We start from the raw sequence: 16,783 nt of genomic DNA, 5'->3' as shown, positions 1-16,783 counted from the left end.
AGAATTCCATGTGCTACTGAATATTTGCAGGGAGGCTGGACCTAAGCTATTGGTTCAGGCCTCCTCCTGTCTGCAGGCAGCTGTGTCTGTTTAAGGCAAGAGTTTGTCACGTGCCTTGGCAGCAGCTGCCTTTGCCTTGTCAAGAAGTGGTTTAGCGGCAGCTCCAGTGCTTGGCTGCCTTTCTGAAAGTTGGAGCAAAGTAATGGTCTCTCTCTCTGTTCTGACTTGCTTAAAGCAAGCTCTGTTGCCTTTCCTGAAATCCTTACCGAACAGAGGAGGATATTGATCCACATGTACCTTTATCATAAGGACAATGTGTGAACCAAGCAGTTATTTACTCCGCAAGAAAGTGAGCTCTTGTTTCAATCTGTTCAGCACAGAGACGGCCAGCTAGTTGCGGGGAGGGATGCCTGAAAAACAACAGTGCGACTCAAAAGATTAAAATGTAAGGCATTGTTCAGAATGTAAGTGCTACTACTGACATTTTATTTTATTTTGCTTTATTTATACTCCACCTTTCTCCCTAATGGGGATCAAATGTGGCTTACATCATTCTTCATTTTATCCTCACAACAACCCTCTGAGGTAGGTTAGGCTGAGAGGGTGTGACTGGCCCAAGGTCACCCGGCAAGCTTCTATGACAGAGCAGGGTTTGAGCCAGAGGAGACCCATTTTATTGCAGTTCTGATATAACTGTGACTTATGGAACTTGTTTAATTCTGTTTTAATAATGAAACCTTTGAGCTCTCCATTTTCAAATATTGTAATTGTGTTTCCTCTTCCCTCTGATTTCACTGAAGACAGAGGCAATGACAATTGGCTAGTCAGATATGAAAAGCAGAGTGATGGCACTGACCATTCAGACAAGGTAAGACGAAGCATTGCTCGAATTTAACCTAGTGAGTTTTGTTTTTCCAGATAAGTTGCTGTATAGTGTTTACCTTCCCCTAGGAATCAGGAATTGACCTGGTGCTTTTGATCAAATTTATTCATAAACTGGGTTACAGTTAGGTGGGTAGGCTGAATATTTGTAAAAATAATGATGCTCCCATCTTATAACAGTAAGGTATAGTAATACATATTTCTATAATTACCTTGCGCTGCTTTGCTATACTATTTTAATGGTTTCCTTTTTGTTGCAGTATTGCTGCCGTGTTGCAAATGTGCTCGTTCACATGTTCAAATGTGTTGCCAAGTAGAATGGTCAATTTATGAGCCTTGTGCACCTGAATTCTACACTTGCTGCTTAAATTATGTTTTCCCTCCCACAGGACATCCAGTGGATTAACGAAAAAGAACCTGTTATTAAAATTGCAGCGATTGATAATGGTTTAGCTTTTCCCTTCAAACATCCTGATGAGTGGAGGGCATGTGAGTGTTTTGATTAAAGCTAGTCTTCAATGTTGTAAACTGAGAGCTTGAATAAATGTGAGGTGGCAATGAATTCATATGCGGGAGCTCCGCTTTCTAAAGAAAGGTGGTATGATGTGTCTCCCCGCCCCCCCCAGCAGTGCCTAGACTCTGTGAAGGACAAGGGGATTTGTCATCACTCCTCTAATAGCACAAGGCCTCACCACATGGTATCAGCATGGGAAGCACCAAGACAAAGCTCCAAAAGGCACCAAAGCACACCCAAACTGGGACCCTAGTCCAAAGATAGATTTCTGGATTTCTCTGCTTTCTAACTGGTGTTAACCAATAGGAAGCCCAGTTTCTGGGAATTTTCCAGAGCTCTCACATTAGTGCTCATTTCTCCCCCGCCTCCCCCAAGCGTCTCTGTCCAGGTGTGCCTTGCTAGCAAGACAGAGCTGTTCATTGTCCTGCTAATCCTTTATGGAACAGGGATCTGTTGCATCACAAGAGGACTTAGATCTACCAGGTGTGACCTGTTCTGCATCTCTAGCGTCTTTAAAGGGCTGTCATGCTATTTATTTCACTTCTTGATAAGTCAGCACGTAAGGGATGCGTTCTTTCCAGAGTTACTGTGTGGGACAGAGCACTGCCCTAATTTGTAGAAGGAAAAAATAGATTTATATTTGCAAAGTGAGACTCAACATTTGTTTAGAAGGTGTGTTTTTACATCAACACTTGATGTCTAACAAGTGTTCATGGATGGTTTTCTGGATTCATAAGACATCCTATAGGCGTGGGTTCGATCCTTTTTTGTGTGTGATGTACATTTTGTAAGTTTGTTGATGTTTAAATGTGTATTACTGTTGTCAGTGTGTTACAGCCAAGAGCCAGAGGGGGAAATTAGCAGCTGTGTTAATCTTAATAAGGATGGGAAAGATTCCTGAATGGAGAACTAAAGGAGACGTATCAGAGTCTAGCGCAGAAGTCTTGGCCTCACCTGCATGGCTGAAAAATTCAAACAATAGATGATGTAATGAAGGAATTAAAGATCATGAACCCTATTGAAATGCCTTGGGAAATGTACATCCTAAAGAATCCACTTGATCAGCATACCTACAGCACACACTAGAATGTGTGGATCTGTACTGTGAATCCAGTTAGCTAGTATATCTAGGTAGGGTGTTTGGTCTCACCTATGTACAGAAACAACAAACAACGGTAGAGTTAAAGCCAGAAGAATGAGACACACTCACTCCATTGAGGCAAATGGCTATTGGTGTGATGTGAACACTTTCAGTTTTAGCACTGTTTTATTTCTAAATGACTTCCTTCTCAGGATTAGGGCAGAGAACAGCCATTTCAAAGTAGAAAAGAAAACCATAGTAAGAAACTAAAATTAAAATGCAGGTTGAAAGAGAAAAACTAGAAATAGCAAAGTCTCCTTTTCACAGAAAAATACTTGAGGATGGGCAATAATCATGAATCTCAAGAGACTGACTCTAGATTTTTAAATGAACCAAACAGCCCCTTCTCCTCACTACTTCCAAAAACAAACCTCAGACACCAAGCATATGAAGTAATAAGGAAAATGGATCCTCAGGATGGGTGCAGGCTGTGTTTTCATCACCGATATGTTGAAACCCTGACACTCAGAAATGGCTGACTTGGATCAGGCAAGGATGCGTACACAGGAGTGTACAAAAAGGAAATCCTAATGGCCTGTTCCTGTGCATATTTACTTAAAAGTGAGTCTTTCTGACTTTAGTAGGATCTACGGCCACATAACTTTGCATGATTACAACTTAGAAGTTGAACAAAAACTAAATCAGCACTGTTACTGTGAGGCTTACTTTCAAAAAGTAAAAACCAAAGAGTACCACATCATGATCTTATTTTGGTCAAAATTATCAAGATTTTGATTTTTTTTTAACATGAGAGGGAATGAAGGTAACCCTGTCTTCTGCATTTGACCAGCAGTAACTTGCATTTGTCCCCTCTGCCTTTCAGAAGATTCTCATAAAACATTGTAGCTTAACCACCCACCCAAACACACACACACCATCCACCTTGTATAGTTAAAAGTTACAGGGTGGTTCAGCCCAGCAGCTCGTTTGCCGTGCTGAAGCTCACAGCCCTTCTACTTTGGAATTGCACTCCTGCTTCCCTCCCTTCTGTCTGGCAGCCAAAATTATAGACAGCAAGTAATTTTCCAGCACTTACAAGGCAGCCTGAGGAGGTCTGTGGCTGAGGAACTGTGGCTCAGTGGAACAGACTCTGCTTGGCATGCAGGAAGTCTGAGGTTCAATCCCCGGCATCTCCACTTAAAAAGGACCAGGCAGTAGGTGAAGTGGAAGACCTCTAACTGAGATGCTGGAGAGCCGCTGCTGGTCAAGTAGATAATAAGTAGCTCTTCATAGGCCATGGTCTGATTCAGTATAAGGCAACTTCATGTGAGCGAAACCATTATAGGTCCAGCTTACTGTTCGGATGGAAGTATCTTCACAACTATTTGAAAACGGTGTGGCCATACTAACACTTGACCTGTCTGTCTCCTCACAGCCCTGTCATTTAGTCCTTCTAGAGTAATTATTTGAAACTTGGTGATAAGAAATTTTTGCAACAAAAATTGAGCTAGGTCTCTCCCGCTTCCTGCTGCAATGCATGTTGCCTGCACACACCCCACTCCCAGCCTGAATGCACTTCTGACGAAAAAGCCTTTTTGCAGGAAAAAATTGTGAAGCAGGACTGTGCTACTGTATCCTATCTAGGTCCCAGAAATGGTTCTGTGCCTGGCTTGTTACGCTTACAGCTGTTCTCTTTGTAACGCTGTGTAGTTCCTGGCAACAAAGCCTATAAATCCTACTCGCATAAGGTGCCCTAAATAAGAATTGTCTAGATTTTGCAACAGGTATTGTTTTCAGACATTGTAATAAAAGAATGCTGTTTAACTAGCATGGCTTGTTTTATTACAAGTCATATGTTCTTCAGTGAACCTGCTGAAGTCACAGTTACAAAGTTTAATTTTTAGCCATGGACCTGAAGCAAAGTTACATATTTGGGACTGCATTTCCAGAAAGTCACACACTTGAGTAGCGCATCTGAAAATTTTATGTTTGGGTTGTTAACTGGAAAATGTATTCCTTCCGTCTCCTATCTTGTCCCCTCCCCCATTCTCCCACTAGATCCATTCCACTGGGCTTGGCTGCCACAAGCAAAGGTTCCTTTTTCTCAAGAGACAATAGATTGGATTCTTCCTCGTATCTCTGATATGAATTTTGTACAGGATCTTTGTGAAGATCTTTATGAACTATTCAAGGTAATTTTTTGGTAGGTGGGCAGAACTCCAAAGTGGAGTGGACTTCTCCTTTCTGAACTGGTTGTGAATAAAACCAAATGATTAAGACATAGGAAAAGTTCAGGTCTTAACAGTGAACTTGTCCTAGGATTTTCTTGCTGCTTTTATCCTTTGGGGAGCAATAATAAATGTACCTGCAACTGTAGCACAAGGTATCCCCTTGAAAACTTCAGACACTTCACACTCTGTGAAGTATTGCAAGTTGTTTGTATTGGTTGAAAAACACATGAAGTTTGTATTTCTTTCCAGAATATATGGAAAAGGGTTTATTATGTATTGTTTTTCCCTTGAATCTGTAATTACATGTACATAGGTCTGACTTGAGTTGTGAAATTTTCTGAGTACACTACTTTGTCTTTTTGAGTACAGACTGACAAAGGTTTTGACAAGGCTACCTTTGAAAATCAAATATCTGTTATGAGAGGGCAGGTAAGAACACGTTCTATTACATCACAAGCTTTTAAGGTGGGTTTTTGCACAGCATAGTTGTTGAGATTGCCTAATGTTCAGCAGCTGATCTTGGGTTAAAGGCTAACTATGTTAATGGCATTGAGGGGCCATATCACCACTAACTTTATATTTCTATGCAATGCCCTGGAACTTCCACACCCAACGCAACAAAGTGAGTGCATGGCGGTGGGGGAGTGGGGTGCTCTTAAAGGGGCTCAGGTTGGCATTGGTCTTTTGAGGGTCAGCACACACTTGGCCCCAATGCCCCAAAGGGTGTTGCTGTGTGAGGTAACCTGGAAAGTGAGTCACCTGCTATCCTGGATTGGAGCTAACTTGTTTTAGGCGCCATCTCCAAAAGATCAAGCTTCTTAATACCATATAACCCCTGCTCCCCTTTACAGATACTTAATCTTACTCAGGCACTAAAGGATGGAAGAAGTCCTCTGCAGCTTGTACAGATGCCTCGTGTGGTCGTGGAGAGAAGTCATGGTGGGACGCAAGGACGGATTGTTCATCTGAGCAATACATTCACTCAGACGTTTCATAGCCGGAAGCCGTTCTTTTCTTCCTGGTAGGAGCTGGAGAAATGGTTTCAGTTTAGCAAGAATTTATTGTGTGAAGGTTTCACAGTAATGTTCTGCTGTACATGGACTGCCAAAACCGCAAAACCTTTAAGATTTGTATTTTGAATGTAATAAGTTTACAGTTTGCTTAAAATTGTGAAATTCTGCATCAGGGAAATGAGCTTGTCCTATACTATATTTTTGTAGGCAGAATTGATGTTTTCTGTAGTTTAATATTAAGGGGCAATGAAGAGTTTACAATGCCAAAGACTACTTTTGACTACAATGTTAGAATTCATTACATTGGACAGAAATGTCAGAAATCGTAGTTTCATTATTGTTTGTTAAAACTGGAGCAGAGCCTTTCTGTCCTCCTCCTGAAAGAAAGCTGCCCTGACATTCCTCTTTAATTATATCAAATTTCTACATGAGTTCTTAGAGCCTTCATGTATTCAGACATTGCGAAGTTATCTCTTAGGGGACCAATTTCACTACTTATGCATTTGGAAACAAAGGGCATGAAGGTGTAGATTAATTCCATAAAAATACAGGAGGGAAAATTATTTCATCATCCTTCAGAACTGTTTTTACTGAACTCACAGAGCTCTGCAACTTAGTTTCTATGTCCTCCCAGCATCATTGTCCTGTTTGTAATGAGAAGTGGAAGGGAGCTTTTAATCACACGCGTCTTGGCGCATCAAGCATATTGTGTGATTGGAGTCCATGCTTTCAGATACCTGCCTAGGCTTGACTCTTTCCCTGAGGGAGGGAGGGCTTGTTAGTGGGATGTAGGAGGCACACGTGTGGGTCATACAAGGAGATGTAAATTGGAGACTTACTCCTGCATCTTGCCGTCTAGAGAGAGAATGTGGAGGGGCTGCGTAAGAACCAACTGTAGCCTCAGTTCCAGGTCTTTTTCTCCCAGGTGAGCCAACTTTGAACCATTTTCTTGATGTTTAAATGTACCTCATGGGGAAGAGACAATAAAAGCACATTAACGTCCCTCTGGTTCTTACTGAGTTTTAAAATACTACCAAGGTATTGTGTTTCTTGTGGCAGACCAAGTTATTCAGTTTTATGGTTTTTTTTTAAATGCTCAAAGAATGCACATACAGCTTTTCTGGTTAGAGTTCTGTTTGTCTTACTATGCTTTTGGTCTTGAGATTTTGTGACCTTTTTTTGACTGATGTATTAAAAAAAATCTTTAGGACAAGATTTCTGCTATGTTTCATCACATTGTTTTACAGCTTCCCCCCCCCCTTTTTTTAAAATTGCAGTCAATGCCAATTTAAATTCATCAGCTTGACCCCAAGTTGAATCATGTCCATTGCTGCTATGTAAGAATCCTTGCCCTGAATTCTTGGGTCCCAGTCTCCTAGCCACTCCACCTTATTGGAATCAGAAAAGTTTGAAGATTGGTTTATTCTGTTGGTTCCCATCCATTTCTTATCATTAAAGTTCTTAGCACTTTGTGACTATGTTGCTGAATATAACTGTATGCTGAAACATCAGTTATAGACCTAAAATTTTAGACACCTTAGTAATACTATTTTTTTTAAAATTCAGTGTTATACTTGAACATAATGACCTCAAGTAATGCCTACAGCAAAAATTGCTTTTTACAAAAGTTCTATATTAAGTATTTCTGGTGACGCTGTATCTTAGGCTGCTGAGCAAGACAGCTGAACTCCTTAAAATAGTCACTTTTTGATTTCATACAATTTGGGAGTTGGCAAACCAATTAATGTAGCATGTTGGAACAATATACTTGATATACTAAAATGTCTAAGCCTTAAAATATAAAATTTATCGTACTGTGGCTTTAGAAAACAAAGTTGTCAACTCTATAAGTTTACTCTGGTTTCAGTTTTTATCAACACTTAAAATTTTTAAAGAATGTATTATCAGACTCTGCTCACATTAGACAATAAACATCAAGATCTGTATCGTACATTTTGTTCCAAGTGCCTTATTGATGTTTATTTTTAAAAATATTTATCTCTTCTTCCCTTGAAGGTTTTTGCCCATTTTATGTTCACAGGCCCAAACATGCCCACACAGTTTGATGAATGGGGATTTCAGTCTAGGTATCTCTGGTCCAATACTCTACTCATTAGTACGGTGCATTAAACCATGTGCTGTACTGCTATGAAGGCCATTACTTACATGGACTCCATGTCATTTCTTGTGCTGCTTTTTATAGAGGGTGCCCTCTCCTGGAAAGCACGTTCTGGGTAAATTGATGGAAACCATTATGAAAAATTGGTAAGAATTCTTAGCTAGTACATTTTATCCTGTCTTCCTTCTAAGGGATCAGATTGTATGTGCTGATCCTCCACCCCTCCCCTGTTCTCTTTGCCCAGGAGTATCTAAGAGGCAGTGGGAGATTGGTGTTGTTGCAGGCAGGGGACTAGGGAAGCTCTCTGTAGGTTGCCACCACTCTGCCACGGGTTTTCTTGGGAGGGTCCACAGCACCCACCCAACCTCTTTTGTTTACTCTTTCCCAATAGGTTTTACTTTATATGTGACCAAATGAGGAGTGAGGACCCAGGCAGAATAATAAACAACTATTTAACAGGTTTAGTAATAACAGATGTCCAAAACTTTGTAGAATAAAGAGAACAGTAAAGATTGGAGAACAAACAAAACACCCTAACGTGTCTGTATAGACTGTTCCTAGCTGTCTCCTGGTGACTGGCTTCAGTTGACTCACCACTTCTAGATGAGGGATCCCTCGTCTGAAGCAGCCTCTCCTTGCTCTGCTCCCTAGGAGTGAACCCCTCGCCCTATAGTGAGGTCTTTTATCCCCCCACTTCTCAGGCATCACCTCCCCCTACTTCTCTATTCATGCAATTTTTCCCTCCAAATCCTCTTTTAACCAATCACAGAGTCTAGAGGGGGCCTGGGAGATGTAGGCCCTGTAGTCACTTTAGGACAGGCTTCCCCAGAGCCACTAGGCCTCACTGTGCAGGCTCAAGTTGTCAGACTATGGAATCCCTGTTATCTAGAGTTCGTATCCCCCTTCTGCAAGAAGCACAATTTCTTGATTTCAAAAGGTTTTATTGAAAGACTAGGCTCTGATACAAGTATCCATATTCCAAGGCCCAGGATGGACCTTAGCTGAACACAGTCATTGTCGAGAATGGGAAAAGAAAGCACAACATGTGATACATCAAACCCTTCATTTCCTGCCTCCCCCCATCTTCCAGGGCGATGAGAACTTTGCTGTGGGAAGGCTTGGCCCGTCAAGGTCTCTGGCTGTGGAAACCAATAAGAGTATTCTCTCCCATGGAAAGAGTATTCTCTCCCAGGTGGTCGAAATAACACCTGGACCTGGAGGGAGAGAAAGACTAACAACTACCCATTTAATATGGCGTAACTCAGGTTAAGAACCTAAAACATGACAGATCCTGACACAAGTTAGGATTGCGAGTCCCCCATTAGAGGTGGAGATCCCCTGTTCCCACCCCCCACCCCTGCTTACCTGGCTGGCAGGAGAGGCACGGGCCTCCCGGGGGCACACTCCTGGGCACTGCAGCATGCTCCTGGGTGGCATGGTATGCTCCCACAGGCCTTATTTGGGCCCAATCTGGCCTGAATCAGGCTCAAATTGACCCGGATCAGGTCACTGTGGCGCATGGAATCACTCCTGCACTCTGCAGCAGCCCAATCCAGGCCTGAATCAGCCACTGTGTGGAGTGCAGGAGCGTTTCCAGGGGTGGCTGCGGCCTGCATGATGACGTCACTTCCCGGAACATGACAGCAGGTAGGTGCCAGGGCCCCCACTTCCTGCTGGGATGACAGGGGAACCTGGCAACCCTAGCCTAGGCTCATAACAGGTGTGTATAAGAGGGGGCTTGCCCACATGGCCCCTTCCCTCCTATCATACAGAGTAGGTTGCCACCACTCAAACGCTGCCCTTTCCTCATTGTCAGGCACTGATAGAGGTGACTGTGTACGTGTGTTAGCAGCCACAGATACCCTTTCTGCTAATCTAACTCGAGTCTAGTTTGGAGTTTTGATCTCTGCGTGGTTAAGTGGCCTGGCGCTATGGGTAAGGATCATCGGGCACAATCTGAGATCTTTTAAAACAGAAGATCATCTTTAGTTTCAAGCTAACATTTCTAATTACTAGAAGCACAAAAACATAGCAGAAAATAGTCTCTGAATCTTAGGAATATTACAGAAGCTAATTAAAAAGAAACAAAAGCAAGGGCTAAGTAAGTTGTTCAAGTCACTGGATGTACCTTGACATTCTCCTGTGGTCCTGGAGTGGGTCAGTCCTGACTCATGGGAAGTAGCTCCTCCTCTTGTGCAGGGTCGGTTGACCTAGCAATCCCAGGTAGGAGGGGCTCTTCCCTGGTTCACCAGTTTTTTCCAGCCCTGCTCCTGCAGGGTGGTGAGTTGGCTTGATCCTAAGATCAAAGCGATCCCAGGACTTTAAAAAAAAAAAGCACAGACTAAAGGGGGAAAAGGAAGGGTTTGTGTCTCCTCCTCTCCCCCTCCCACACCTTTGGCCGCTTGCAGGGAAGCGAGTGGAAGAGCTGGTGTCTTTCTAGCCAGCCCAAAAGCAGCGCAAAAAGGGGAGAGCAAGGCGCGATCAGCAAAAGCCGATCAGAGCAGAGCAGCCGTGTGTACGCTTGCAGTTCAACAGCTGTCTCAAAAGCAACCTCTGGGTGCACAGGTGACAACAGCCTTCAGCTACAGCCTGACCAGGGCCCCTGCTTCAGGTAAGGGGACACGCTCCCAGAGGGGGGGTCTCCCAGGGAGTAAGGCAAGACTGGAGCGGCACTTGGCCCCCGGAGCCTATACAAAGGAATGTATAGTTTGTGCTTGGAATAAGTCCTCACAGACTTAGCAGCAAGGTAAAGCAAAAAAAAAACCCACTCTAAATGGTTGCCATTTTCTTTTATATTTAGATGGGAAGATTTTGGCGGGAATGGCTTCCAAGGCGAGCCAAGCCAAAGCCAAAACGGCAAAGGGTGCCATTAGCTGTCTGGACCTACTAAGCCCTCCTCTCCATAGTCAATGCAAGGCCCCAGTGGAGAGAGTCAGGAAAATATTGAGATTGATCTCTCAAGCCAAGATGCAAAGGCAAACATCCTGGCATGGCTGAGGAGTGAAATGAGGAAAGAGTTCAGAGAGGTAGTAAAGGAATTTAGAGGACAGGATACACCCCCAAGTAAGCAGAATGTAAAGCCTGCCTCCAGCAAAGGTAAAAGACCAGCTAAATCTGACCCCCCAAAACTAAGAGAAGGAGGAAGGAAGAAGACTGGGCAGAGGAGTCCTCTAGTCAGTCAGAGGAACCCCCTCAGCCTCAGAACCCTCAGACCTAACATCAGACAACGATGAAGGAGAGCTGTCAGAGGAAGAGGAGACAATAGCCTCTGACCAGATTATACTGTTTCCTCAAGAGCTATACTCAAGATTATTACCAAAGGTCCTAAGGGCACTTGAGATTGTCCAAAAGGACGTGGAGAAAAAGGACATAGACCAAACCTATCCCCAAGGCTCTGAGAGGGCACTCCCCAAGATGACTCCCTCACAAGTGGGGGTACCCTTGCATACTGGAGGTGGAGTGGGATAACCCAGCCAAACCAAAGTCACTTCAATCGGTGTTTAATAAGCTCTACACCCTAGGTCAAGATGCAGCAAAAAAGATCAAACTGCCTGTCGTAGATGATCCAGTCTCAAGTCTAGCCACCCCCCAGCATGAAATAACGTCCCTTCAGACAGGTACCTGACAGAAGCTACAAAAGCCGATGGCAAACAAGACCGAGAAGTGATAGTAGACAGAGTCAACAATCAAAAGGTCAGAAGAAAGGCAGTCCAGATCCAATGTCCCTAAAATTAACAAAATTAACAGCTTGGAGGTTGAGTATGACAGGTTGAAAGCATTCGGATATACAGAGAAAGTGATAGCTACCATGTTAGTCTCCAGAAAGGAGTCAACAAACAGGAGCTATAATAGGACTTGGCAAGTGTTCGTGGCTTGATGTGCCCCATGACCGCATCCATAAAGACCTTGCTTTTCTTACAAGAGGGATTAGATAAGGGACTAAGCACTAGTACTCTGAAAAGACAACTGGCAGCCATCTCAACAGTGAAGGGGTCAAAAAAGTGAATTTCCCTCACAAGACATCCACACATCAAATGATTCCTAAGAGGAACTATGTTAATAAATCCACCACAAGTGCACAGATTCCCAACATGGAACCTCAGTGTGGTGCTTTCAGCACTTACTAGGGAACCTTTTGAGCCCATGGCAACTTGCCCCCTCGAGGAACTAATGCTCAAAACTATCTTCTTAATAGGGGTGACATCAGCGAGAAGGGTCTTGGAAATAGGGGCACTGTCAGTGAACAGGGACCTATGTATATTTCATATTGATAAGGTAGTCTTGAGACCAGACCCGACCTTTATACCAAAGGTAAACTCAGCATTTCATAGGGGTGAGGACATAGTACTTCCTTCATTTTGTGCAAACCCGAAGCATAGGAAATATAATAATAACAATAACAACAACATTCGATTTATATACCACCCTTCAGGATAACTTAATGCCCACTCAGAGCGGTTTACAAAGTATGTCATTATTATCCCCACAACAGGGGTCTACCTCTGCATTAGTAGATGGATCAGGGACTGCATTTTTATGGCTTATAAAGCTAGTAATATAACCCCACCAGAAGGGGTCACGGCTCACTCCCTAAGAGGAGCGGCCATGTCAGCAGCATATAGGGCTTTCCCATCTCTAGAACAGATCTGCAAGGCAGCAACATGGAAGTCAGTTCATACCTTTACAAAACATTACAAAATAGATCAAATAGCATCAGCAGAAGCAGCCTTTGGAAGGAGAGTGCTACAACACGTTCTGCAGACACAGAGATCAGTAAACCCACCCAGGAGTACATTGCTAGGCCTATGTCCCATGAGTCAGGACTGACCCACTCCAGGAGCATGGGAGGAGAGAAGATTTGTATTCACTTACTGTGAAGCTTCCTTTCTCAGTGGCCCAAAAACCCACCTAGGGTTATCCCTCCCGCAAAAGAGGGGGGATAAAATATGTCCTGTTTGTTGATGTATATAGTTAACATGTAGGTTGTTGAGTTGTGCATGTTGCAGAGAGAAAATGAACAAAAGACCATATAACCGGCAGTCTTCACTGACCTAGAGCAAGGGGAATGTGGGCCTGGAAAAGAACTGGTTAGCTAGGGAAGAACCCCTCCTACCTGGGCTTGCTAAGTCAACTGACCCTGCGCAAGAGGAGGAGCTACTTCCCATGAGTCAGAACTGCCCCACTCCCGGACTACTGAGAAAGGAAGCTTCATGGTAAGCGAATACAAATCTTCCATTCCACTCCAATGAATGGACACAAGGCAGCTTGAAACTTTAAAACAGAGGCTAGTCGATACAGACTTCATTTCTCCCAATTCTCTGGTCCCTGGCTTGAGCAACTTTCACTATATTCAGCTTTTTAACTGTTCCCCCACAGCTGGGTCTCTCTGATGTATCCTCAACTGGGGTTGACTTTTCCCTGGTTCCTGTCATAACCCATCTGTAGTGCACATCTTTGGCGTTTGTGTTCCCACCACAGGATAGCCAAAACAGCAATCTGTCTTGCTTCTTCCTGGCAGGTCAGTAGATGATCATCTCCATCCAGTCCATTTGCTGCCATAAAGGAAATCCATCTCCTCTCAGCCAGAAATTCAAGGAGTTTATTGCTTCGTTCCCAGGAAAAAACGGTGAACTACCTGGGGCTCAGAGCCTCTTCTGTGTTAAAGTGTCCTGCACTCCTTGATCACAACAGTGTACATGGGTTGTCCTCACTGGATCGGACATGGAGTCAACGATCACAGTACTCTGGGGACGTGGAAGGTATGACAGTGGGGCAAGATATTGCAAAGGAAGGACACGGTGTTATGGTATGGCTCAGTGTCCTTCCAACCTACACCTAGAGTTCCCAGGTACCCATGAGTGGCAGGCAAACTCCCAGGATTTGCCCCCTCATCTGCCAATTGCCCAGTGATTGGCAGAAGGTGGCAAGCTCCCAGAGGTTACCCGCCACCAGCAGGCATCTCAGGAATGCACGCCATGTGCGCACTCCCAACAGGGCTGTTTCCACACGGCTTACCGCTGCTCGTAACAACCTGGAAGATTGCGCAAAAAACACGGAAGATTGCATTTTCTCGCGCGAGATTTGCGCGATGTCACATGTCTACTCAGAAGATACAAATGACCTACATCTTTTCCACACTGTGACACTGAGAGATCTCTGTATTTTGGTGCTACACCTCTGAAGATGCCAGCCACAGCTGCTGGTGAAACGTCAGGAACTACAATGCCAAGACCACGGCAATACAGCCCGGAAAACCCACAACAACCATCGTTCTCCGGCCGTGAAAGCCTTCGACAATACATTGCTTGCATTGATTGTGTGGTCCTTGTGTGGGGTGCTGAAGAGAGTTTAGCTATCTCTCTGGCGTGCCGACCGCCTAGCGCACCACTGGCAGCTACCCTGTTGCACCTGTTGGAGGCAGTGGCTGGGTGGGCCTTGGAGTTCCCCAGACTTTTGGTCTTGTGGGATTTCAGTGTCCATGCTGATGATGTCTCTCTGCAGGCTGTGGACCTAATGTTTTCCATGGCAGCACTGGGACTCTTAGTTTGTATCAGCTCCTATGCATCAAATGGGCCACATGCTGGATCTGATCTTTGGGATGGGGACTCATGTGGACCTGGACGTGATTGATGTGGTGCTATGATCAGACCACTTTGTCCTGAAGACTCATCTGAGTGTGCCAGCCCCTCCTCCCCCAGCACAGGGGACGGGCAGATTTATGCTTGCCCACAGAGACTGATGGAGCCAATGGGTTGCCAGAATGCTCCGCAGGATCTGATGCTCCCTGGCAACTCGCTAGATGAGTTGGTGGAGGACTGGCATGTCCATCTCTCTGAAGCCATTAATGAGACTGCCCTCGGTCACTCTCTACGTCCCCACACCAGACTGGCTCCCTGGTATATTGAGAAGTTACAATGGATGAAACAGGAACTTAGATGGTCCCAAGGACGTTCACCTAGCCTCAACTAGGGCCAGGGCCTCTTTGGTCCTGACATTGGCGGAACTCTCCATTGAGACCAGGGCCCTGCAGGACCTACTATATTCTGCTGGGCCTGTAAGATGTTCCACCAGGCCTATGGCAATGGTTGAGGTCTGGGCGGGCTACGTGGTCGGCCTCTCTGCTGTGGCTTTGGTCCGCTGTTTATCTGAAACATCTATGACCTGCCTGCCCAACCCTCTCCGATTGCTGAAGAGGTGTATAGTTTTAATATCTTCACTGCTACTGGATATGGTTTTATAGTTTTAAATTAAATTTTATCATCACAGGTATGTTTGGCTAAGTGAACACGTGTCCCAAGGTCACCTAGTAAGCCCCACAGTACAGATTAGAATCAAATCTGTCAAATCCTAATCGGACACTTTGGCATTCTACACAGGCTTATCAGGCATATAGCTAAAAGAGCCAGTTCTGGTGAAGGATTAGCATGGCTTCTGCAAAGGGAAATGTTGGGTTGAATCCAGCCATAATTTTCATGCAATCATGCCCAATACCCTTTCTTACTACAGCCCCTGACCCAAATGGGTTTTGTCCATGCAGACCTCATTATGCCCAGAATAACTTTTTTTGTAGTCAAAATGAAACGGTAATGGAAAAGCCCTTCATTTTTCATTAACAGAAAAACTGGTTGGATCCAACCCCCATTCTCACCAAACAACCTCTTAGAATTATTTGAATGGCAGGCATCTAGGTCAGGGTGATCCTGTGGAGATTATTCAGTTGGCCTCCTAAAAAATTCCTTCCTCACAGAATCATGAACACACTTGACAACTGGGGGAGAGTCAGTGTGCGTGGGAGTCAATATGGTTTGGGACGGCTAGGGACTCAGTTTTCCAAACTGGATGAACAGGCACCAAAATGGCCAATGGATGCTGGTTATCTTTGCGACATCAAAGCTCTGGTCTGGTGACTCTTTGGGAGCATCCTGATGGGGGGAGTAGGCCAGTCATAGGTTTGGGAGTACCCTAAATCTGTGTACGTTTTAATCTAAAGATTTAGAATGTTTAGATCCTTATTCAGCCTGCTAATGCAATTCTGTGTTGAATAAAGAAGTGGAAAGCAGGAACTGACTTGTAGTCCTTTAACAATATTGGACTTAACTTTGAGATTCATATTGTGTCCTCATTAGCAAGTTGTGAGCTTTTAAACTTCAGGTTCAAATCCTGCCCCTTCACGGCAAAGGCTGCCACGATATGCACTCAAAACTCTTAAGAAATCCCATTGGGTTCCATGAGACTACCTTTGTTGTAAAAAAGCATTACATCTGGCTGAAGGTGACCAGAGGTAAGCCTTCTGCAACAATAAGCATCATACTGACCGCTTGCGAGGATGACGATGATGAAGCACTTGAGAAGCCCCCCATCGAAGCCCTGTGAGTCAAGGCTCTGGAGCAGGCTTGAGAAATGCCCCCCCCCCCAATAACAATTTATTTTTTGTCCTTTATAGTCTGCCTTTCTCGCTGAGACTCGAGGCGGATTACATAGAGATGAGCACAGTCAATATCAAGGGCACTTCAATACCCTTTTAAAAACGTAGTATCTTTAATAAAGAGAAATGACTCAAAAACAGAGCGCCAGCAGTGTACGGTATCCGAGTTCACCAGACCTCTTCGTTAGGCTGGATGCTAAAAGCAGGAAGGGGCCGAGCCGCCCTCTGCCTGCTCCCGCCACTGGACGCCCACCAGGTTCTGAACTGAGCACAGGACACAGGCGAGCCGCCTCCGCTCGCACCCTGGCTGGCCTCGCCATTGGAAGAGCATAAGGAGCGGGCCGAAGGGGTCTCCCCTTCCTCAGAATAAGAACCCGCGTTTGTGAGGACAAGGAACCGTAACGGCTCAAAGGAGGCGGCGCGAAGCCTCGCCCGGCCTCGCCTTCCCGCCTTGGCTGCTTTGGAGGCCCCGAAGGAGCCCTCCCAGCACTCCTGGCCACGAGAGCACCGACAAGAGA

At 44.7% G+C, this 16,783-nt stretch overlaps 1 protein-coding gene across 1 annotated transcript in view; it reads left to right on the top strand.

Moving 5' to 3' along the window:
• The window catches only part of PI4K2B (phosphatidylinositol 4-kinase type 2 beta), a 30,680-nt gene extending 23,008 nt beyond the window's left edge, over positions 1-7,672 (top strand). The window contains exons 6-10 of the mRNA XM_054999130.1: positions 801-868; positions 1,272-1,371; positions 4,536-4,669; positions 5,078-5,137; positions 5,560-7,672. Of these exons, the coding sequence (XP_054855105.1) occupies positions 801-868; positions 1,272-1,371; positions 4,536-4,669; positions 5,078-5,137; positions 5,560-5,733 (536 nt within the window). The 3' untranslated portion in view covers positions 5,734-7,672. The remainder of the gene's footprint in view (positions 1-800; positions 869-1,271; positions 1,372-4,535; positions 4,670-5,077; positions 5,138-5,559) is intronic.
• Positions 7,673-16,783: the final 9,111 nt, after the last annotated feature.

Source organism: Eublepharis macularius, chromosome 15, assembly GCF_028583425.1.
Source record: "Eublepharis macularius isolate TG4126 chromosome 15, MPM_Emac_v1.0, whole genome shotgun sequence".
Taxonomy (NCBI): domain Eukaryota; kingdom Metazoa; phylum Chordata; class Lepidosauria; order Squamata; family Eublepharidae; genus Eublepharis; species Eublepharis macularius.
The sequence above is the reverse complement of the archived record's forward strand: the minus strand, read 5'-3'. Positions and strand labels throughout refer to the sequence as shown.